General features: G+C 37.0%; 2 protein-coding genes across 5 annotated transcripts in view; one reads left to right on the forward strand and one right to left on the reverse strand.

Annotated features, from left to right (window-relative positions):
• The window catches only part of LOC113163241 (inositol polyphosphate-4-phosphatase type I A-like), a 41,956-nt gene extending 29,108 nt beyond the window's left edge, over nucleotides 1–12,848 (reverse strand). For all 4 annotated transcript variants that reach the window (XM_026361688.2, XM_026361687.2, XM_026361686.2 and 1 more), the window contains exon 1: nucleotides 12,722–12,848. The gene's annotated coding sequence lies outside the window, so the exon portion shown is untranslated. The remainder of the gene's footprint in view (nucleotides 1–12,721) is intronic.
• A 6,401-nt stretch (nucleotides 12,849–19,249) lies between these two features.
• Nucleotides 19,250–24,340, forward strand: part of LOC113163284 (inactive dipeptidyl peptidase 10-like) — a 50,311-nt gene continuing 45,220 nt past the window's right edge. Inside the window, exon 1 of the mRNA XM_026361762.1 lies at nucleotides 19,250–19,545. Within this exon, the coding sequence (XP_026217547.1) occupies nucleotides 19,486–19,545 (60 nt within the window). The 5' untranslated portion in view covers nucleotides 19,250–19,485. The remainder of the gene's footprint in view (nucleotides 19,546–24,340) is intronic.

The raw sequence follows: 24,340 nt of genomic DNA on the forward strand, positions 1-24,340 counted from the left end.
CAAACCTGTGGAGCGCTAATCAAATCCTTTCTGGGAGGGAGGAGAACCTGATTTATATGTGCACTTTCTGATGATGTTTTATAGTAACCAAGTTTCACTTTTATCACTTGCTGACCCAAAGGCAGACACAGCATCATGGTCATCCAGGATTAGTGGTGCCTGAGAGTCTTAGACAGTGTCTTAAACTGTTAGCAGATGGATAATAATACTTGTTACTCGAAGTAAAAAAAAAAAAAAAAAATCAAATTTACCACTGTATCACAGACTGTAAGTCAGCTTTATGTTAGTGTGTCGCTAGAGCAGCTGGAGTGCAGCTCGGGGCTTCAACTTGTGCAAACAATCGACAAAAAAACCTTTCTATACCCAAAGATCTCATTCCTTTGACTTGCAAACAGGCAGAAAAATTTTGTGACAGTAGCGGTACAGTAAAATTTATGTAGAGGAGAGAGAGGACACAGCTTTAAAAGAGCAGGAGGATGAAGATGTAAAAATAAATGTTATGACTGCAAGATAAGATGAGCAACACAACTAAGTATGTGGTATTCCTTAAGCAGGCGACAAATCTGCCATGTGTCTGTAGGGAGCATCAACTTGTTTCTGCAGTAATTCATTATTAATGTAACAACAGGGTGGAAGGCAAAGGCCAGAACACATGTACTCTTCTCTGATTAGATGGAACTGTTGTAAACACAGTGCAGCTCGTAGAGCATGCTGTAACATAACTCTCCTTCACACACAAATACACACTCACAAGCCTTTAAAGCCTTTTAGCTCAGTGGTACGCTGGTGAGCAGAGAAAGCAGCAGGTAAACAGAAAACACCTGTGAATAAAAAATCCAAAACTTCAGCACATGTGTGAGACAGGTAGCATGAGAGCGAGCAATGGAAGCTATAAGATGCTTTATTCAGTGCTGCAGAAACCTTGTCTAATCTCTTTCTAGCTCATACATGATTTGCATCTCTATCAACTTCACCTACAAAACAGATCTTAACAAGTAGAAAGTATTTCACAGTGAACATGTAACATACAATAAATATACATTAATACTTCTTGTGCATGTTTTCCATGCGTACACATACAAACTTAAGTTGCTAGTTTTGTAAATGTCAGGAGATCCAACAGTCAGTGTGGCTCCCGTTTTGTCTCGCCACAGATCTATGAATCATGAGGTTCTCAGTCATCATGGTTCTGGTTCCTCTATGATGATACATCAGCAGCAAGTTTCTGCTAAAATACCGAGGCTTACTGCAAAATGTGAATATCTATGACTATGTTGAGTATAAAGGCAGCATTAGTTCCGGTACCTAACTGTTTTGCCTTAAAGTGAGTCAGTTCTTTTACTTTTACTTAAGCACATTTGTCTGTTGCAGCTATAAATCCCTCAAAGGTCGAACAGAAGTTTTTTTACGTTCCTACTATTGTCCCTAACATTCTGTCAAATAATCATATGGAAAAACAAAATAATTCTTCTTTTGCAAAGTGATAATAAACAAGTCATAGATCTCCACTGTCAACTCACACCCACAGTGAAATTAGTCAATTTGCTTCAAGCTGTTCAAACACTCTCATAAGAAAATGACCAGACTTAACTCATATCTGGTCTTTGTTCCCAAACTGAGAAGAAATTTTCCAGTCTCTCAGCCAACAGGAGTCACATTTTCCACTCCCAAAGCCAAAAAACACTATGGTTTGAGAGGGCTTAAGATGTGCACTTGCTTCCAACTTTCATTGTTATTAACTTGTTCTTACACATCATTCATTTCCAAGTTCAGTGATCTTTACAGATTAGCTTCCTCACTTTCATTTCTAGGTACTGAGGTTTCAAACACAAATAAAAAGAAACACCTGTGGATCATATATTATCCTCTATAAAGCTGTACAGCTATACCGTCTGTTGTCTTTCAGAAAACACAATAAAACACATTTTATTTATAAAAAAGACACCTCCGCCTCACATTCTGTGAAGATTCCTCTGTGTATGACCTGCAGTCACACATATTTAACACTTCAAATCAATTAAGTAATTCAGCAGGTCTGGGAATTCACCATCTTTCCAAAACAAGTCCAGTGATGCCAGAAATATCATGAGCATCGACACATAAAGAAGTCAAACTCCTCTCTACATCCGCAGAACAGAAACTTCCCCGAGGGGAAAAAGCAGCCATATAAGGGAGCTCCAAATTTAGCCTGCATAGTGTGTCTGTCCATGTGTGTGTAGGTTTATGAGTCACATTAATTGGGCCGTACACACACACACGAGCGCTGTGCAGGCCACTGTAAATCCGAGCCAGAACTCCTGACACATATAATCCCCAATCCAGGTTTCACATAATGGATTTTCATTTAATAGAGGTATAAACAAGCCTGAAGATCCACCACCAACAGCAATTATCTGGAGATTTTAAGCACATAGCACTAGTTTTTGACATCTTAAAGAGTAAACGGTTAATCAGTCCATTAAAAAATTAAGATGAAGGCAGATGAAAAGGTTTCTTAACATGCATCTCTTGTGTATGCACATAAAAATGGTTGGGTCTCAGAAGCATGTGTGAAAACAGCCAAAGTACAAATAGCACCAAAAACAAACAAACAAACAAAAAAACCTAAGAGCGAGTCATATTGGAAGATCATCAATCTGTAGCATACTGTGAAGTCAGATATTTAAAGTCAATCAATCACTAGGAGAAACTTCAGAACAAGATCCTTTGTGTCGCTTCAACGTGATATGAAGATCTTACAGCAGGTTTGAAGGCATGGAAAAAGACAAAGAGAGTGCAGGAGAGTGAGAGTCCAGTTGACCATTTATGGTGAAAGCCCATTTTAAGCTTCCTTCTTGCCAGGAGGACGTTAACACACTGAAGACCAGACATCACACCACGCGTTTTTGTGTGAGAATCTAACTACTAACCAACCTCTGCTACACAACCTCAAAATGTGACTCTTTGACACTTTTCAAACACAATCCAACACCTGAAAGTCTAATATGGTAATATCTAATATTATCTGGCCTTGAAAAACAAAAGTACAATATCAAATGTTAAAATTACAAGTGTTAACCTGCTGGATTCCAATGATTTTCAATTGATTACTCATTGCACGGATCTTGGACGTTCACTTTACTTTTAGTGCTTTTAGTGAGTGATGAGCACAACGCAAATCAAACAAACAACTATTTTTCACTAAAGCCCAGTTTCCAACACAAGCTTGTTAAGGTCTTCATAGAAATTCATTTTGATGTAAAGAGCTTGTTTGTTCATACAAAAAAATCACTGTTTTACTCCGGCATGTAAAACATGATGTTCCCTTAAGTGGAGTTTTATTTACTGCCAGTATAGAGGAACCTCCTTTCTTTTATGAAAGATTATGCTACAAATGGAGAAATGATTCAGCAAAACAATCAGCGTTTCATTTGAGCAATGTTGTGATAACTTTAGTTTATATATATATATATATATATATATATATATATATAGATATATAGATATATATATATATATATATATATATATATATATATATATATATATATATATATAGGAGTAGTGTCACAAAAGATATAGGTTTTCTGATCGTTTTATATCTACTCACAGACTATTGGTGCTATCAAGGAAAAGAGGATGCAAGTTGATCCAGGTTCAATTTTAACCAAATGGCTCTCTGGTTGTTCACATTTGTTTGTCTGCATATTTATACCTTTGTAAAACTAAAATGTTTTACAAAAACAAAAAAACTTAAATGTTTTACAAACCTTTTATTGCTCACTTTCTACCACAAACAGTCCATGTCATAAACACATTTGAGCCAATAGCAGAGATCTTCCCTGTGTCTGTGCCTTTGGGATCTGCATTAGAATAAAGCGTGAATAATTTCTTTAGAGAACGCAGCAGCTGTGGCCCTTTCAGATGAAAATGAGCATGGCCTACACCCTGAAACTGTTTCTTCCCCTCATGATCAGCCATGATACTCACCACACTGCACAAACACACTAAATCAATTAATTTCTGTGACCTTTTATCACTAATTCTGAGAATATTCATGTCATAAATATTTCCAGTACAAGGATGAAAACCCTAAAACAAAACAAGTCAGAAACAGTTGTTTCCAGGTTTTGCCGTAAAGTGAGCTAAATACAACAAATTTATATCAAATTTAATACAAACATAATACAATCTCAATATTATATTTTTGTATACTGTTATCAATGTATGTATTTTGAAATATAATTTTTTCTACTTTTTCAAAATTGCCCGAATACATTATGTGTTGTTACTTTTCCTATCAAGTGTTTCTAAAGTAATTATCCAGACACTATATCACAAAATGTCACAAGTTGTACACTGTGATATAAAACAATTAAAATTTTGTTAATTTAAAAACTAAGTTATAAACCGAGGGTGGAGACCTTAAAATGTTTATAAAATCAAACCCGTTATTTAAAACTATTCATGTCTTTACAGATGTTCCTCAATAGCCATTCAAAGCACTTCTATGTATTGTAGTAGTTTTTATTGTGGCAGAGTACACAATTCCCACACTGGGTTCAGTATTGAATATGCAGTTTACGGTAAAAATGATTGTGCTAATAGATGCTAATTTGTTTATCTTTATCTGCATTGTGTTGTAATAGTGAAAGGTTACAGTAGGAAGTTACTGGGTATTAATATTTTGTTAATATTTATCTTTGTCTATATAAGAACCAGCTTGTGTAGTGCTACCTGTTTTAATTTGGTAGGGCATTAAGCCAAAGAAAACACTTATGTTAGTTTGAACTTGGCACAGGTGTCACCACATCAACCACAATTTAACACCTGAAGATGACAACTTTATTAAGAATGAGAGAGAGAGACGGAGAGAAGCTGCTTCGTGCTACAATGAGCATCACTTCCTTCTGTTGTTTCAGGAAGCTTCTTAAAAGAGTTGGCTGACAGTGTCCCGTGGTGATATCAGAGCTAGCATAAGATTCTAAACATAACCTTGACCTCAACCTAAATTTAAAATCACCTTAAGTCTTAACCTCAGCCTTAGCCTCAAACAGAAAATGTCCTTCCTATCAGGGTCTAACACTGACATTAGCTCTCACAAAGAGAGAAGTACTAGAAAACACACACACACACACACACACACACACACACACACACACACACACACACACACACACACACACAGATCAGTTCCTCAATGAACAGAAACTGTGCAGCAACAATATACAGGTTAGAATCACTTAAATTCACAAATGTGTTTATGAGTAATGATAAATATTGATAACAGCAGAATATTAATCATATTTATGAATTAATAGAATTTATAAAAATCCGGACTTTTGTGATAAAAATGACTAAAAACGACAAAGATATATGATCAAGTGCTATTTTCCCTGCAAAGGGTTCTCGCTACCCCACACTGAGGGATTTCCTACCACCTTCCTGGTATCACAAATGACTAAGTCAAGAGGCAGATATGAAAGGTGATGTGTGGGTTTTCACACACTTTAAGCACAAGTAATGCAGCTGCAAGAGTCTGTGTGGGTTTAACACAAAATGAACATCATTGACATCAGTGACACAGGAGACAAAATGAAGAGTTTGAAGAGATTCACTTAAAGCAGAAGTGAGGTGTTAGGGTCAAGGTCTCTCTTTGACTGGTTCTTAGAAAAAACTGCAAGCGTCAGTTCCCTCAGTATAACGGAAGTAATCAGCGGAGGCTGGTTAATGACAAACAGAAGATTAAGCAAAAAATTATGTAAAAAAAAAAAAAAGAAAACGAAAAAGAAAAAAAAAACTAGCTGTGCTTCTGTATGGTAGCAAAATGTTTAAATGTCTTAACTGCTTTTGAATAATTGATCATGGTAAAATTAGTGATTCATTAGTGATCGATGATGAGATTACTTACGGCAAAGTTCATGATCAGCAGATGGATTTGTTCAGCTTGGGAATTAATGCACTGTGATTGATCCTTTTGGTTTCAGAGCACAAATAAACAACCTGAATCTCACACCCTTTTAACGCCTTTTTCCAGTAGTATTAGTTTTTAGTCACGTAGCATCTAGTACAGATAGCCCCGGAGGGCAAACAGCACTAGAAGTTTCTTAGAACTGCAGTACAGCCTCCATCTGTTCCAAGGAACAAATATTTAGATCACTTATCAACATAAAGCAAGCAAAGAGATGGGAGCAAAGTGCAAGTTCTGGTAACTTGCTTGATCCTCATACAGCACCTGCTGCAGTATTTCAGTCCCAGACAGATCTCCACTTTGAAAATATCTTCAGAAGAATTCGAAAAAATACATAAGAACAAAAAAAACAGATGTGGGCAACAGCCAACGAGTCATCAGTATTCATCCATCATAAGTAAAAAAACACTAGAGGTTAGTAAGTCCAACCAGTCAACTCGATGAAGTCAAGAAAGAACAAGATCTTCAAGCTCGTATGCTCAATTTCTTAGAAGTTTTGCTTTTCTTTATAGCAAGTGGGCGCATTTCTACAGAAATGATGTTTGTACTTTAACAAGCTGTAATTAGTTTTAAATAATGAAAGCAGCCAAACATACTGCCTAACCCATCTGCTTAATCATTTCTCTGTTATTTCTGCTAAGTCTCATTTGTCAGTAGCATCATGTTTACATCACAGGGCTGCAGGTTATTCTAAAAAAAAAAAAAAAAAAAAAGACACATGCTGGGACAATAAATAAATGCCACACAACCACATGCCCGTACTTGCTTGTACACATCCTTGTGCACAAGCAAACAAATGCACAATCACATTTTATGATGGAGAATGTCTGTAACTAGGTCTTCTGTTTCTTATTTTATCAATTATCTGTAAATGATTTGTCTATAAAATGTGTAAACATGGTTATACAAATTCTGAATGGCCATCCAACAATCCAAATGCCAATGAAATACACTTTATTGTCATAGAAGACTAAATAAACCAGAATATATATGCATTTAGGAAACTGAAACCAGATAATTAGAAAACAGTTATCATCTCATCAACCAATTGTTCTGCACACATCCTGCTCTCTCGGTATGAACATCACCACTGAAACATGTTATAACTATTTGTGCGTTTATTATAGTTGCTGAGTTTAATCATCACACCATCGTTATCTGGATGGGGACTGCCCATATCTGCCACATACCCATATCTGCCACATACCCATATCTGCCACAGCAAACAACCAGTCTGACTGACAACAACATGAGTTTCTAATAACAGCACATAGTATACAGTATAATATTTTAGACCTTAATCAAGAAGCATTTTCATATTTTCATATTGAACATGTTTAGGTTGTTTTTACTATGGTATTGAAATAAAAAGCAATTTAAAGATGTATCACAGGGATCTGGGGAACTTTGTTGGGCAAGTTTTACTTTAAATTTATAGACTAAATAATACGGTATATAGATACATTGAGAATTTCCTCACATTAAAATATTCACTGGGTTCAGGCTCTCTGTCCCTGCTGTTATTTTCTAACAACCTCCCAGCAGCACTTTAATCCACAAAGGAGGCGGCATTTCTTTAACTTCAGAGTCACTATATAGGTCATTCAACTGCCTAACACTGCACCAACACTGTGAACCATGATCCAAGTGTGTTTATCTACAAGTGAGGTTGTGGTTCCTTTTCTTTCTGTCTGAGTTGAGAGCAACTGTAACAAGGCAAAACAATTCCTCTCTGGGAATAATAAAGTTTTTTCAATCTTGAATCTTGAATGGAAGCGACACCGCACTGATTGTGGTAGTGAAACCTTTCTTTATTTTCCAATTATATGGAGTCTAACAAGGAATTTCACAATTGGTTTAAACCTGTCCAGCTTTATAGTGCCATATCTCTGCTCTGATGTCATCCTCACAGCATAAAACTAGTGCCACAGTTAAAAACCTATGATCACGTCAGTATGACGATGGTCAAAATGCTGGCAAAACAGATGGTAGCCTGAGCACACGCACATACCAGAGGATGTCTGCTCCATTTCGTTTACTGCTGATGGATGTAAACACACTCACGCTGCATACGCCGTCACGAGGCAGAGGGACTGCAGCGTGCCCTCTTCTCTTCCTTCATCACCCTCTATTCAAGCTCTTTTTCCCCCCTTCAGCTTGCTGCTTCCCAAACATTCAAGCCAATTAACCATTTCTCTGCCTGGTCTACAGAGAAAACACCATTCATCCATCTCTAACAGAAAAGATGATGTTTCTGTTAGCCTACATTTTTTGCAGTGTGGGGATGGTTTGTACACAGAAACTGTACGGAGACAAATCCCGTTTTTTGTCATGCTCCATGTGGTGGTTCCATCTTTAGCCGTGCGCGCGTGCGCACACACACCCACACACACCCACACACACCCACACACATGCGCACACACGCGCACACACGCGCACACACGCGCGCGCACGCACACACACGCACACACGCACACACACACACACAGCATTCTTCTTGTTGATGCTTCTCCATTTTCCCCAGTGCTCATCAATAATTAAAATGACTGTTGCATGAGAGCACCCCATAAGTGCAGACCAGTGTTACTCAGCAGAATATGTGTAGACACGGTGTGTGCATCGGTGGGATACACTAAACAATGTAAACTTAAAAAATCATAAAAAAGCATCAAACAAACACACAGCATCCATTTGAGAGTGTGTGTGTACAAACTGTCTTCATATTACCTGTTTAAGAGTGTAGTTGTTTAAGTTATCGTATTAATGAACCGGGTTCATTCAAGTCTGAAAAAGAATGTGCTATAAAGTCTTTATAGGTTTATAGTTTTTAAAACTATTAGTGAAAATTAAGGTGTAGGTACAAAGCCAATAAAGTGCTGTCAAGCTGCTAGTACTACCTGGAGACTCAGCGTCTTGCCCAGCTACTCAACATGTGGTGAGGGTGAGCCACAAATCAAACTACCAGGACCCAAAGTTTGAAAATCTGGTAACAGGAGTTTTTAAAGTTTTTTTTGACAGTGATCAAACTAAATAAATACGTCGCCATGGACTGATATTTGTTATTATTCATCTAGTTAAGGAATAACCTGGTCTAATGTGTGTACTGATATTATTTAATCTGGTTTCTATTTACATGACTATATTTACACAGCAAGTTTTTTAAGTAAAAATGACCTGGTGAGGTTGAAAAAGCTCAGTAATAACCCAGTGAGTGTTTATTCCCCTGGCCTCTACTCATTATGTAATCTATATGCTTCTTCTCCTCCTCCATCTTTTAAAAACAGACGAGCAATAAGACATCTGGCGGTACCGTTATACACGCTCCCTGTACATATGTCGCTTGACGAGAACAACAGAAGCAGCAACTGAGGAATCAACAGGCTTCTGCTCGCCCTCTTGAGCTGAGTGGGAGTTTGATGAGTCATAACACACACATATACACACACACACACACACACACACACACACACACACACACACACACACACACACACACACACACACACACACACACACAATCATTAATTTTCAAATCATACCCCCATCTATCAATAAAGCCTTGACAGCATTGATACTATGCTACACCTTACAAAAGTCACTAGATATTAAACAAAGGGATAATTATTTATACATTTAGATGAAATTACACTTAAATTATTAAGTCAAGCAGAAATGTCAAGATTTCTCTGTTTCAGCTTCTCACATATGAGAATTTTCACTTGATAAACTGAATATTTTGTAGTTAGGCTGTGTGATATGACCAAAGTTATATATATATATAACATTGGAATGCAGATAATATCAAGTGTTAGCACCAAGTCATGTAATTGCAGATGCAAGCTGTAATGGCAACTGTTTTCTCCATCTATTTTTGTTATTCCTTGCCTTGTGGTGTGCTGTAAGCAAAAGCCTCCTGCAAAAATTACTTTTAGAGTGTACATTTTACCTAAGTAAGTGCAGTATTTGTACTTTTCCAGAGGTAAACAGGTGAAATAGGTAATAGAAACAAAATATTACAGGTAGAAACAGATTACATCGAGGTGTGGTTCTTTTTGGTTGCTTCACGTCTTGTTGTAATCTGTTTTCAGGTATTACCAATTGCAAGCTTTATGTCTTCACGTTAAGAATTTCCACAGTGACAACATGTTGTACATCTAAGTGGCTGTGGTGTTACTGTCTTTGTAACTGTGTGCGTGTGAGCAAAGACATTTGGACATAGAGCTTTTTTCACCTGCATCCTGCTCCCATTTTTCTCTGGTACCAAGTCTTTTGAATGACAATTTAAAAATGACTAAATAATGTGTGCTTTTGTTTTTTTTAGACTGATCAATATGTCCATTAAACATCAGAAAATTACAAATAAAGCTTATCGTAGCCCCTGAGAGCTCAAACTGACACCTAAAATTATTTACCAAAACCTAAAAAACTTAGAGATTATAATTATTATTAAATTAAATATAAAAATAAAACATCCTGACATTTGAGAAGCTGGAACCAGCTAACACTGTTGTAATAAAGAGCATAAATAAGAAACTGATATCAAAACAAATCAGTTAATTGTAGACTGAGGGAATAAACAAACTGACACTGACATCTTCATAATATTACTGCTGTCAGGGTGGGAAAAGCTTCTTCTGCTCATCTCTCAAAGTGCCAGTTCCCACATCAAACCTCTTTCGAAAATGTCCCCAAAATCATTCGGTGCCACTAGCCAAGTCTGAGCAAGGAGAAGACTGATGTTTGTGCTGAGGAGACAGAGAGACTGACAAGCATTGATTTATGTGGAAATGCAGGAGGTATATGGAAATAAAGGGGTTTTGCCAGGGCTACAGGAAGAACCAAAACCAAAACAGGAAAAATGGCTTTGACTGGAGCAAAGCACCAATGCAGAATCTTTTTTGGAGTGACGGAATCAGACCTAAAAATGGAAAGTGAGCAGACCTAGGCATCAAACTAAGTGACTGTCATGTCTGAGCCACAGTTGTGGAACTACCTGAAGCACAAAGACTGGCACTTCACATCCAATATGAAACATCCTACTAGGACAGCAGCAGGTTACTACTTCTCAGTAACCAACAGCTAAACTTGACATATGAGCATTTAATGAATGAAGACCATGTGATGTTGTTAAAATCTAAAATGATCTCGATGATAATGGCAAAAAGTTAAACCTTCTGCAGTTTATGCACCAGATTTTGGCAATAAGATCCATCACATTCAGGTAGACTTGCTTGACTGTAACGTTTTGGGCCAGGCAGTGTGGATGTTGGTTTTAAAACTTTCAGAAGCATAGTTCTGAACCACCTGAATTGCCATGGTCTTACAGTATGTGATGTAATTACAGGCAGTGTTTGTTTTGCATTGCCATCTGTTGTTTTTCTTGTTGTAAAGCTTATTTTGCTGTTGGCTGGTTTGGGCTTGATTCGGCTTTGTAATGGTGTGGCAGTATATGAAAAAAGCATATCCTGAAGGAAGCACTATGAACTAGTTAACTCAACGGTTAAGTAACAGTAAAATAATGTATAAATGTTAGTTTCCTTACAGTTACTTTACTGTGCTTTGGCATATACCAACTACTACACTGACTATACATTTAACGAAAGAAGCCAAAGTTCACCAACACACAGATTTCAGAAAAGACTACATATTGGTTTAAATCACAAAGTATCTGGTCAAAATAAACAGTAAACTAGATTACAAATGTGATTTGACATTTGAAGCCACCTTCCCTTGAGTCTCTCTATGTGTACACAGTTTTTGATGTTATGGACACATTTTGATTAGCTCAAAGCTGAACAGTAGTGGCAGTAGTAGCTCCTAGAGTGAGCTGCGGGTTGATGAAGGCTAAGTTTCACAAGATTTTACCTCCTAAAGCCAACTTCAGTGTTATAATTTCAATGTGGTCACACACACACACACACACACACACACATATATCATCTCCGCACCAAAGTGAAGGCCTCATCTCCTCCTCACAAAGAGCATCATCAGCTCAAATAAATCCCCAGCTGACCTTGACTCCTGCACAGTGAAACTTAAAACCAAGCAAAAGACCAGAACAGGAAGACTGCAGCGAGCTGTGCGGACCACATGCAAGCTCACACACAGACTCAGCACATGTCAGCATCCAGACAGGACACACAGGAAAAACTGTACACGCACAGATTACACTGCGTTTGCGTGCATGTGTTTAACAAGATGACTTGCAGGTTAAAAGCTGCAAACCCACTGGCATATCACGTCTAATCATGACAGAGCCGTAAATACTGCATGTGTACATTCACACCCATGCAGTCTTTAAGGAAACTACACTGTTTCCTAACTAAGTTATGTAATATAAGCGGCAGCTGTGTTTCTTGAGCTGTGACCTGCCTGCCACACAAGACACCACTCACACATTTAACAAGGCGCAGTCGGAGGTGCTAATTTCCACTTACAGCTCTACGACCCTTTAGCCCAATTAACGTTGACGTTATAACCACAGACTCCACCCGTTTAGTTTGCTGCGTTTTATGTCCTTATTGCTGACCTCTCGTGTCCTGTCCTGGCTGACGTTGCCCCTCTTATTTTCAAGTTACTGTGACAGATATATGAGTGAACTCTGTGTTTGCTGCTGCAGCACTTCACGCTAATGCTAGCTTCCGTTTACGAACTTATCTCTCAGGATATAAACAGTGACAAAGCCGCAGCCGTTAGCTCTCTTTAGCAGACAAACACGTCATTGTGTCAAGTATTTTGAATTAAAATTCACTGTAAGTGATCACTGCTTACCAATTCAGCTGACTGTTGCGGTAAATGATCCTTTAATTGGGTAAAAGACAACTGTTAAGAGAAGTGTGTCCTCAAACTGCCGCACTGTTTCACTGTCTCTCTGCCTGGAGCCGCAGCAGCGACAACCGCAAACCACGCCCCCGCGCACCACGCGTGTGACGTCATCGCGCAAGCTCTGCCCGTCACGGTAAGTTTCAAAATAATAGCACACGTTTATTATTATTATTATTATTAATAATATCATTATTATATAACAATTATCAACATTATTATTATTAATATTTGTTTTATTATTGCTTTTATATTCAATAATATTACATTAAATTTTAATTTAAATATTAGTATTTATTTTATTTCTACTAGTTTATTACTGTGAATGCTAAATGTTACTCCATACCAGAGGTAAATGTTGTCCATATTAATATATTAAGTACATTAAACAGAATAATCTTTCACATTAACAAGCATGTTACATATTATTGCATCAGTAAAAGCATTAATCTATATATAATACGGTAACTCCCACAGAGGTCATTTTCTGACTATGTCATGCTAGTTGGTACAAAAATAAGAATGATTAGAAAATTAATCACAAACACAATGAACCTTAACCTTCACCAAAACCCACAGTGGGATGTGGTATCTTGATTTGACTGTGGCAACATTCAGTCACTGGGAAAGTTTCAATTTTGTGGTTTTAGTGAAGCTGATCAAAGTTAAAACTTTCAATAAAATGTTTCAGACATCCGAATGTGTTTAAAATAAGAAGGGAATACAGACTGCAATGAAGCCTACTGTGTAAAAAAAATGTTGATTGTTTATATTAGTGTGTACCCACAAGACTGGGTTTGTTCGCTTTCTTTCCTTTAAAAACTACAAATCCCTGATGGCTTGAATAGAAGTATTAATTACTTAATCCACTGTATTAATGACAACATCTAGTGACATTAAACATTGAACCTGTCTATTCCAGGCTGTGCCAAACTAAAACTGCCATCTGCTGCCATCATGTGTAAACTGTCAGGTATTACAGGTTCTTACACAAATATTAAAACCTGCAGCTGTGACTTTGCACAAATCCTGTTTAAGAAATACTGTATGTTTCTTTATTAGATTTAACTAGTGACAACATGTCTACAACGTTTTCATGTCACTTAGGTCACATAGTCCTGGTGGGACTGCTGTTCTGAGGGGCTGTAAAGATTGTTGTGAAGAAATGGACACTGTTATTTTATTTTATTTTATTTTATTTTATTTTATTTATAGGAATTTGAGTTTACACAACTAAATCTAGATGAACCACATGTTCATTTTTTTCTTTATGTTTGTGGATAAAGAAGGCAGATTTATTTCATTCTTACATCACATCATCCTGTAAAATGACTCACAAGATGTTTGTACCTGTATTTGATTTTGTTGATAGTCTATAAGCTAGCCTCTGAAACTGAAACTGCTCACTTACTATCCGGATGAGTGCATCCGGCAAATGCATGAAACATTTGTACTGCTGTAAATGTAATGTGGTTCCAGATAATGATGCTGTTTCTCCTTCAGATATTTACTTAATCTAGTTACTTAATTGCAAGTCATTCCGATGTCAATAGTAAAAACAATACATTAGATTTCATTAAAATCTTTCAGAGTCTGTTCATTGCTCTCAGCTCAATGTTAGTATCAAGAGAAAGGAGGCATCGTAACCAAAGAGGAAGGTCGAGGCTGCTGATGCAAGAAAAAACAGGAAACCTGCAGTGAAACCTTTTTTATATATATATATTTTAAGAGTTTTAGTCAAATCCATATGAATAATGTTTCACATTAGGGCATTTTTACCACTAAACCATGGTTTATTTTAATAAAAAAAAGAAACTTGAGGAAAATCATTTCCTCAGTCACATTACAATATTATTTTGGTATTAGGTGACATCTCCATTATTCATTCCACCATGTTTTGTTTCTTATTGTTACACCAAAATATCCTGTTATCATCAGAGGGGGTTATTTTGATTTGTTTAACCTTCAGTCTTGACATTAATGTGCTCTAATTTGCATGGACATTTCCTTCAGGATAAAGATCCAGTTATATAACCTGATTCATATGGATATAGAATTATATCACACAATTGTGTTCCACTATTCAACCAGTACATTTGAAACCGGGCTGATACCTCACATGTACTATTAAACTCAGGAGGAAGAGCATGCAGCACTAAACAGTCTCTCTCATTTGCGTTAATGTCTTCTTTTATTACTCCATCCGATTCCCTGATGGCCCTCCACACCGAGTATCATCTTTCTTTCGTCTTTATATCTGCCGGGCAAAAGCTCTGAAAGATTTTTGTTCTGCGTGTGCTTTGTGGTAATCTTGTTTCTTATAGGTGCTCCAAAGAAACTAAAGTGAAATTCAGCAAAAAAAAAAAAAGGTGTGAAGATCAAACACTGAAACTGCATTCTGGAAATAACTTGCTCACTAACTTTTCTGCTGACACACCACAAAATGCATAAAATGTAATTCTACGTGACTGCAGCAGAGAAAAGATGGGAGTGTTCAAATATCCGCTGATCTAGTTTGAAACTGCAAAGAAAAAAAATCTTTATACTTTCTAGTAATTTTTGACTTTATTAGAGTCGTATATTTTCTTAAAAGCGAGGATGTTTTTTCGGCCAAGAAAGCACGAGACCAGGGGCCCAAAGGTTCAGGAGCCCTGCATTTCCTGCTGGAATGTAAATGAAAGGACAACAAAGAGCTACAAAAACAAATCAAATGCACAAATGAAGACAAATGAAGACAAATATAACGATTATAACACAAAAAAACAAAGTGACAAAAAATGACTACCATTAAAGAAAGAGAAAAACTGACTGTGAACACGCTCAAAATACCTTCACAAAGTGACCACACATTTATTAAAAATTACTACAGAGAGACTAATGATGAGACTTTGTTATGTGTGGATAACTGGATGAAAATATGGACATACAGTAGCACATCACAGGATGAGACACAATTAAAAGAGACACAACACCACCATCATGAAGACACACTGAATGAACATTACAAAGAAACAAAAAGAAGATGACAGACAGGACTACAAAGAGCTGCAAAATTACCATAACGAGACAAAACAACTTGCAGATACAAAACAACCTGGAGGCAAAGTAAACCTTTTCGGTAGGGTCTTACTGAAAGTCCCACTGAAAGTCTGTGGACTTTGTCATTTGCGTCTCAAAACGTAACTTTATTGTGAGATTTTGTAGACAAAAACCCACAAGCTGTTATAAATGTGTTGGCATTTAATGTGAAATTGTGCAATTTCTCATGTCATAACAAACAGCAGGCTCATTACAGAGCGCGTTGTTCGTCTTGATTACTCTCGACTTCTCGCCTCCTGCTTAGCTCCTCTAATTAAAGACGTTCCACTGCGATTAGTGAGATTTTATTGTTTACTGAAAATCACCGCAGTATGAAATTGACAATTTTCGTACATGGGTAATGAGAAAGAAAAAATAATAAAAAAAACTCATGATAAAAATTGTGATTAGTGGAATTTTAAAAATGGTAAGAAAATATGAAGATAAATATACAAACCTGTGGTCACACACACAAAGCCTTATTTTAAAAGTAAAGGATTTAGGATGCTGATAATAAACATTGTCATGACCACATTTGGTGTAAATGTATGAAATATTCTGTGTGGAGTCATTCATCAGAATATTTCAGTACTAAACAAGGTCTGAATTAAAACCTATTTTAGCTGTTTAAATACATTTTCTGTATTTAACAACTATGTAAATACCAAAAACCATAGTAGATGGCTTCATTTGAGGAATTCTCCTGAATAATACAACTTAATCTCCATAAAACTAAAAACTATGATTAATAAAGTTCCATTTACTAATAAAAAATAAACTAACTGAAGAGATTTATTCAGTAATAGGACACTGTGCAGGCTTATTTATGATAAATCATCAATAATGTACATATCATAAATAATGTAAATAACAATATACAGTGTTTATCTTTGGTTGGCATCATAGAAAAGGTGAAACTCTGAGCACCAACCGTCCGTCTGTGATGTATGAATGTTTGTGTTTGAGCGCAATCTCATCATGCAGGGAGCTGTATCGATAGCTAAAGAGCATTTTAGGGATTGGAGATCGATCTCCTGTGAGGATGAAGCACTTTATAACCTTTGACCATGATGCAAATGCAGCAAAACACCAACAGAAACTGCGCTACTGGGATTTTGTAGTGTTAAAAGCTGCATGTGCTAAATTTATTCAATCATACTCCACAACAAAAGCAACGTGGAAAATATGCACGTCGTCAAATATGCATCATGGGCATGAATTTTTTATCATGTTTACTGTAACATGTAACAACAAGCATGAAACAAGTGCACATACAGAACATATGGATATGTGGGTATATGAGCATATGAAAAATGAGGCTTAGACTCAACAACATTCATAATCCTAAGTGCCTGCTGTCAGGACCCGATGTATGAGAGGTTTTATTACAAAACAGACGCCCATTATTTGAAATAAAGCTCATTAATTTGTAGAAAATGACCAAAGTAAAGCAGCTTAATTCACTTGTAAAAGTTTGAATACATATTGTATAGTTTTGTATCATCAGTACCTTTAGAATGCTTTGTTTGAGCAATGTTCATTTAGAAACATCATTAAACACACAGAACAACAAATGAATACAGTGGATCTTAAAGGAACTTTGCAGCAGCAGAGTTACGGCTGCAGCTGACATCATTTATTCAGAACCCTGGATTCATAGGAGTCACTTTTAAATCAGTTTTTATAGCCTTTAGTTTCCTGTCATTCACAATTGTCTTCCTGTCTGTCAGTGGCAGCTTAAAACAAACCTGAGTTATGTTTTATTATATATTATATTACACCTACAGTCATATGAGACAACATCTGCCCAAAAATGACTTGTTTCCATTCAAGTCCCAGCAGCCTCCTGTGTCCTCTGTTACTATGAAAATAACAAAACAGGAAGTTGTTGGATGCTATGATGCAACAAATGCCGCATCACAAGTAAAGAGGATAAGTAAAAACAAAACAAAGGAGACTGCTGTTCACTTCCAGTCTCAAACCAAGCGTTGTTATTCCTTTTTGTTCTGTAACTTGACCCGTGCGTGTGTTTGTTGTGTAACCATGAAGCGAATGTAATTTTAAATAGTTACTGAAACCACGATCAGTTCCTGAATCTATAGACCCAGAAAAGCCGTGTTGGAAGGAGGTTGGAGTGGAGTGAATCAGAAAAGCCAGAAAAGACTTTCCCAGAGGAGATTAACGTTAACTTCCAGTCTGAAATGTTTAATCTATGTTCGTTGAATATGTCTGTAGCTTGTCTGTAACTATCATAACAAAGCTCCTGTAGTGTCAAGGAAGGCAAAGCTTTTCACTAAACCAAACCTACCTACCAACCTAAACAAGTTAACTTTGAGTCTAAACCTAACCAAGTTCACTTTATGTCTAAACCTAACCAAGTTAACTTTGAGTCTAAACCTAACCAAGTTCACTTTATGTCTTAACCTAACCAAGTTCACTTTGAGTCTAAACCTAACAAAGTTCACTTTATGTCTAAACCTAACCAAGTTAACTTTGAGTCTAAACTTAACCAAGTTAATAGTGTGTTCAATCCTTGTTCCTTGTACCTTTATGGTACCTCAACATAACCTAAATTGTGTTTATGGTTGTTTCTATGATGATGATGTCTGGTACATCAGCCTCTGTTAGGGCGCTATAACAAGATACATTCCTATGGGTCTTATGAGTCGGTGGGGACGAACAATCTGCTGTCAGACTACTAGATAGATCTGATTTACTTGGTTATTCTTCCATCCAGGAAGAAACCAGACAAAAACAAACTCTAAGAAAATTTGCTAGCTGTGCTGTTCATAAAATTATAATTTAAAAGCTGTAACAATGAAACTCCTGAACAATAAATCCAATACTGCATAGAACAAAGTAAATAAGCATTTAGTATCTTTATCTGCAGTGTGCAGATGTCTCCAAATGAAAACCTTTGTTTTTCCTGTCTGATTCTCTTCTTCTTCATCCACTTTTTTTTGACTAACATGAATTCATTGTGTACATTGTAAAAGTAACAGCTTTCAACTTGATTCTCCACATCTGTTTTCTTTATAGAACAAACAACAGCAGGGTCCTGAAGACTCAAGGTTTTCGGTTCAACATGAATTTCTTCATGAAAGTCCTTCAAAAAGAAGGAAAAAGAAAAAGCAACACATCCTGTCAAAAAAACTTTCATCCAAACAATAAACCCGTAAAATGCTTTGAATACGAGTGGCAGAGAAATGCTTTAAAGGTAAAAGCTCAAACTAAACGCCTGCAATATCTTTGCCTGAAGCAAATTTGCATTTTGATCAAGAAACGTCTTCGTATGTGGGAGGCACTGGCACACATCCTGGTTTATGAACTGTCTGTCAGCTGCATACTTGCAATCGAGGGAAAAGAGACGGAGAAGAGAGAGAAGATCACAGAGGGAGGGACTGTGTTTAAACGTGGCATTGAGACTATTTACTGCCGGGGAAAGAAACAAACGAGGGGAGACAGATTGTGTATTTGCTGCCGACGACGTCGAGGAAGAACATTTCCAGCCTGAGTTCTCAGTGTTGTTACTGGAGCATCAGTTCTGGCTTCGGGCAGCTGAGGGAAACTTCACAACTGAGCTGCTGGGAGGATTTTATTTTTAAAGGAGCAGTCTGTGAAACTGAGGAGCAAAGATGAACCAAACTGCATCTGTTTCACATCAGATTGAGTGTCAGCCAGTCAAGGACACCAAGGTAGGAGGAATTTGTTTATAGTGAATAAAACTTCCTTTCCTTTCTTAGAGTAATATCTCGGCACCACTCACCAACAAATCAACTGATAGGATCCATGCTTTCTAACCATAAGCTACTTGGAAGAGCTTTTACACGCATAAACTTGGTTAGAAATATAATTGTTTGTATCTCTAACCAAGTTGAGCTTGTAGTGTCAACAATGACTTTATTACAAATTGTCTTAAATAAATAAAATATGAAAGACACAATGAAAACACAAACTTTCTCTAAATCTTAATGGCCCACCTGTTAATTGTTAAACTTGTTAATTAGTGTTTGTTGCAACATTGCCCTTCTGTGTTGGACTAAGCCCTAAATGCACCATACAGTAGGTCCTTTAAGGTGCTGGATGCACAGTCACGTCCTTGTTTTTGGCTTCCTGCTCATCTATGCTTTAGTTCTCTGCCATACACACACACATTGGCTTCACACATACTCTTCTCCCACAGTCATTGTCTCATCCACTGTTGTTCTACCCACGTTGTCATGCTCTGTGCCAGGTTCCCTGCCTTCACGTTATTTCAGACTTTGAGTCTTCTCTTGTTGTTTCTAGTTTTTTTGCTCATGTTAGTTTCTTGCTCGTGGTTTAGCACATGCTTGTTCTTCCTCGACGTAGTTGTTTTGTCCTCATATCAATCTAGTTCTTTTCTTTATTCTGATATTATATTGACATTTTCACTGTGTAAAGAGAGATTTTCTGTTTAGCTTAATTTTTCTCTTTTGTTCAGTTTTGTTTTGTCACAAAAACTGGTTCTACTAATTATTGCAGACAAAAGGATGAAGCAGTATTGTTATGTGAGCGAAATGATGAGAAGATTGATTTTGAGTCATAAAATAATTTAAAAGCAGGACTGGAGAATGACTGTGACAACACTCGCTCAGAGGAGATAACTTGATGCTTGACCACTTGTGATTTGAGTCACTCACTCAGAGGTTTGCACTTTCTGGACTCGCTGCTCTTTGTCTCAATTTTGGTGATGAAGCAGTGTGACTGAAACCAAATGTCCTAAAGTGTGAAAGTAAATATCTGCTCTGCTCATTTTGTGAAGGAGCCACAGTGCTGCAGGCAGGAAACACATCCTGTCCTAATAACAGGCTCTGGACATGAGTGAATGAGCATTTTCAATTATAACATTTCAGTTGTTGTTTGCATGAACAATTTGACTTACACAGTCTTTCCTTCTGAGATTCTTCAGGAAAAATATAAAATGATAAAAGATCTCAAGACCAAATGAAGCTGCAAAAGGTTTAAAAGTAAAACTCAGGTGGCATTAAGTTGACATTCACAGTATTATTATTTTTGACAACACCTCTGTCACTAAGTCAGTTATGTTAATGGATCAAAGTGCACTAATGTATTCGGTGCTCTGTTCGTCTTTTAGAGCTGATATTCACAGTAAAGTACAAGGCAGAGACACGGTAACAGCAGCTTCATTAAAGCTCGAAGTTTATGCAAAGCGGTTTCTAGCTGCGAGCAGATCCCTCAGACAGGGAGACAAACAGCCAAAGTCTAATCCTGTACAATCCTGTGCCGCTGCAGCCCCTGTGCAGCAGAATGGGAGTGGTATGGCAGGAGGGATAACAGCAGGAACCTATGCAAAGAGACGTGTTTCTTTTCCACTTCTCATAATATCTCTTTTCCAACTTTCATCATCAAAATCATCAAACACGTGGATTTTACACAACAGAAGTAAAATATCACCCTGGATGCTTTGTTCCTTTGCATTATTTAGCCTGACTGGTTGTAACTGTGCTATAAATCACCGCTCAGTAAAACAGCTTCATGTGCTGCCTTATGAGACACACAGCAGCTGCTTTATTTGAATTTCATTTATGTATTTTTTATGGGTTTCTTTTTGTACTGTGAATTTGAGATCTGCCCCTGATATTGGTGATTTACAATCAAACTGATCAACGATTAGAATATAGATAAACATTAGCAGCAATTTACGCAGGTATTTCCAGTAATCTATGTGAATCTGGTGATCTTTCTTTTCTTAGTGTGACTATTTTGATCATCATGTTTTAACAGAACTGTGACTTTCAAAAAAGAAAATGTCAACACTAAATCCATAAACTTTGAACGAGGGGCCCATTTTGTACCATGCATCAATGGAAACTAAAGTACTGTAGCCCTCAGTGAAACCTATCAGATACATTCCACTGTTTGTTTAATGAAGTATAAGTAAAATAAACACAAACACGTTTCTGTGCCACCCACACGGGACCTACTGGGATGAAAAGTGACCCAGCGCAATTCACTGCCTGAACCAAAGCAGCTGTGGTGACCCTTGATTCATAATCTGCAACAAAACAGTCCTTTAACAGCCTGTCCATCATCTCATCCTCAACACGGCCTCAAATCAAAGGTGCTGTGGAGGAGTGACATCTAAACATAGTCGAAGCAGAATTCATAAATAGAAACTGATTCAGGTTTGACGAGGGTTGTTAAATATGTATAAATGCATTGCTAACATCTTTTCTCCCTGTTAAGGTCTGTTTTATTGAAAAATGCAGCATGTTAATGTGAATTGTCACCAGCGAGTTTAACACTCTCTGGATTTTCCAGGTGTTTCCAAGCCTGTGTGTTGGACTCTGACACGGAAAGTAACATCGCTTTTCACTACTGGTAACTGTGAATTTTAAGCATTCAGTCACTACAGTGTATTAAAATAATTATAAAATGTCCATTACAGTTTATCAGAGCATAGGATGGCATCTTCACGTGGTTTTTCTGTCCAAACAGTTGTCCACAAACTAAAAATATTTCATTTATCTACTTATATTTAGATGTTTTTTTGCTGCTAAATACCAAATGGTTAAGGATTTATTTATTTTTGATCAACATACTAATTAATCTATCAATAGTTTCTGCCATAATCTCAACTAATACAAGGATGATAATAAATAAAATAATATAATATAATGGGCTTATCTGGTATTTGCAGTTCTCATGTTTAAATAAACTAACATCATTTCATCTTCAGCGGGAGGCTTTATTATTTATCCATCTGATGTTTTCATACAAATTATAAAGGTAGTTTAACTTTGGGCCTGATTGACTGATAAAGTTAGATGAAGTTGTCAGGTTTTTCAAGCAATCTCTCCGATGCATCAACATCAATGGAAATGTGAGTAAAATAAAAGCATTTTACTTAATTTTAGGGAAGTGATGTACTTCACTTCAGAAATGTTTGCCGTTATCATCATTATGGTAATCTCGCCCTCTCCGTCTCCTCATTCTCCGCTGCGCTGATGATCACACTGGTTGTTGCTAAGTAACTTGTTATTCCTGCTCATTTTTATCATATATATATGTATCAGTCAAATCCCATTTGCATGAGGTCAGGAGAGTGGGAGTGTGCTCGTACAGCCGCGTCTGCTGTGAATCAGTTGTAAGTAATGTGTTGACATGTTTAGTCATCTGTTTCTTTTTCATCTATTTGTCTCCATAACATCTAAAATGTCAAAGAGCGAATTGTAGCATGGCAAAAAAGATGTACTTTAAATTAACACTTCAAGGAAATTAATAACATCAGCAGTTTTTATTTCCAGCTTCTTAAAGGAACAATTTGGTGACAATGAACCGTGGCAGACATTTGACAGAGATACCTTTATACTCATGCAGACAATTTGAACATTACTGATTTAAAAACAGGTAAAGTGGTGTTTGTCTGTTCTCTTAGAATCACTAGGATGGTTAAAATAAAATGCAAACCTGCCAAATTTAACCATATAACTATAATAAAATGAGACGTCCTGGTCCTGGAGCACTGTATTGAACGTTTTGGACAGTCTTAAGCTAAGCTAGGCTAAAGCTGGGGTCACACCTGAAGACACACTAAGAGATTCAAATACTGGACACTTGAAGTCTGTTTCCATCAAACATTTTCTCTAAGTTATAAAGTTGTGAAACTTCCTCTAGCAGCAAGAAGTCGGGTTTGAGCTGACACAACGTGCCGAACTCTCAAACCTGACAAACTGAACAGCTTGTGATCATAACAGACTTTAAACGACCTGTTCAGTTTCCAATCAGTGAACAGTCGCTGAATAGAAACATGAGCGGCCATCTGTTGCCATGGAGACGGAGGTGAACTGAAGAAGCCGGCTGACTCAACCATCATCACTGACCTCACTGCACTGAAGACGCTTACAAACCTGTGATTAGCTCGTTGCCCTTTGAGCTCTGATACGCTTCACTAGCTTATTTTAACACTCACTCAATAGACCTGCTAAACAACATTATTATGTACATATTGAACACTTCACTGTGATAAATCACATGATAAAAAGCACTTTGAGCTATCGCTGCTTAAACAGAATCACAGTTTAGATTTACAGAAACATTTGTTGTTTGGAAATCCTTAATGCAGCGCTGAGCTGTTGGCGTTTGCTCAGCCTTATCTTGTGAAAGCCAGACTGTGTGAGTGAGACCAAGACTCACACTGCCAAGTTTCCGACTATGAAGTGTACAAGAAGTTAACACTGTAAACCGCAAAACTGTGAACTATGTGTCATAATAACCTGAACTTAATATTCACTGCTGCTTTCAGACCTCTCATCTATCTCCTACTAAAGCTGCAACAGCTACGAATGTTGTGTCTCTACCAAACTGAACCAGGACACAGCTGCACTTCATTTACTTATTGTCATTATTATTATTATTATTATTATTATTATTATTATTATTATTATTATTATTATTATTATTATTATTATTATCATTGTCCATCCATAGCGCTAGTTTTTCAGTTTT

Source organism: Anabas testudineus, chromosome 2 (assembly GCF_900324465.2).
Source record: "Anabas testudineus chromosome 2, fAnaTes1.2, whole genome shotgun sequence".
In the NCBI taxonomy this organism is placed as follows: Eukaryota; Metazoa; Chordata; class Actinopteri; order Anabantiformes; family Anabantidae; genus Anabas; species Anabas testudineus.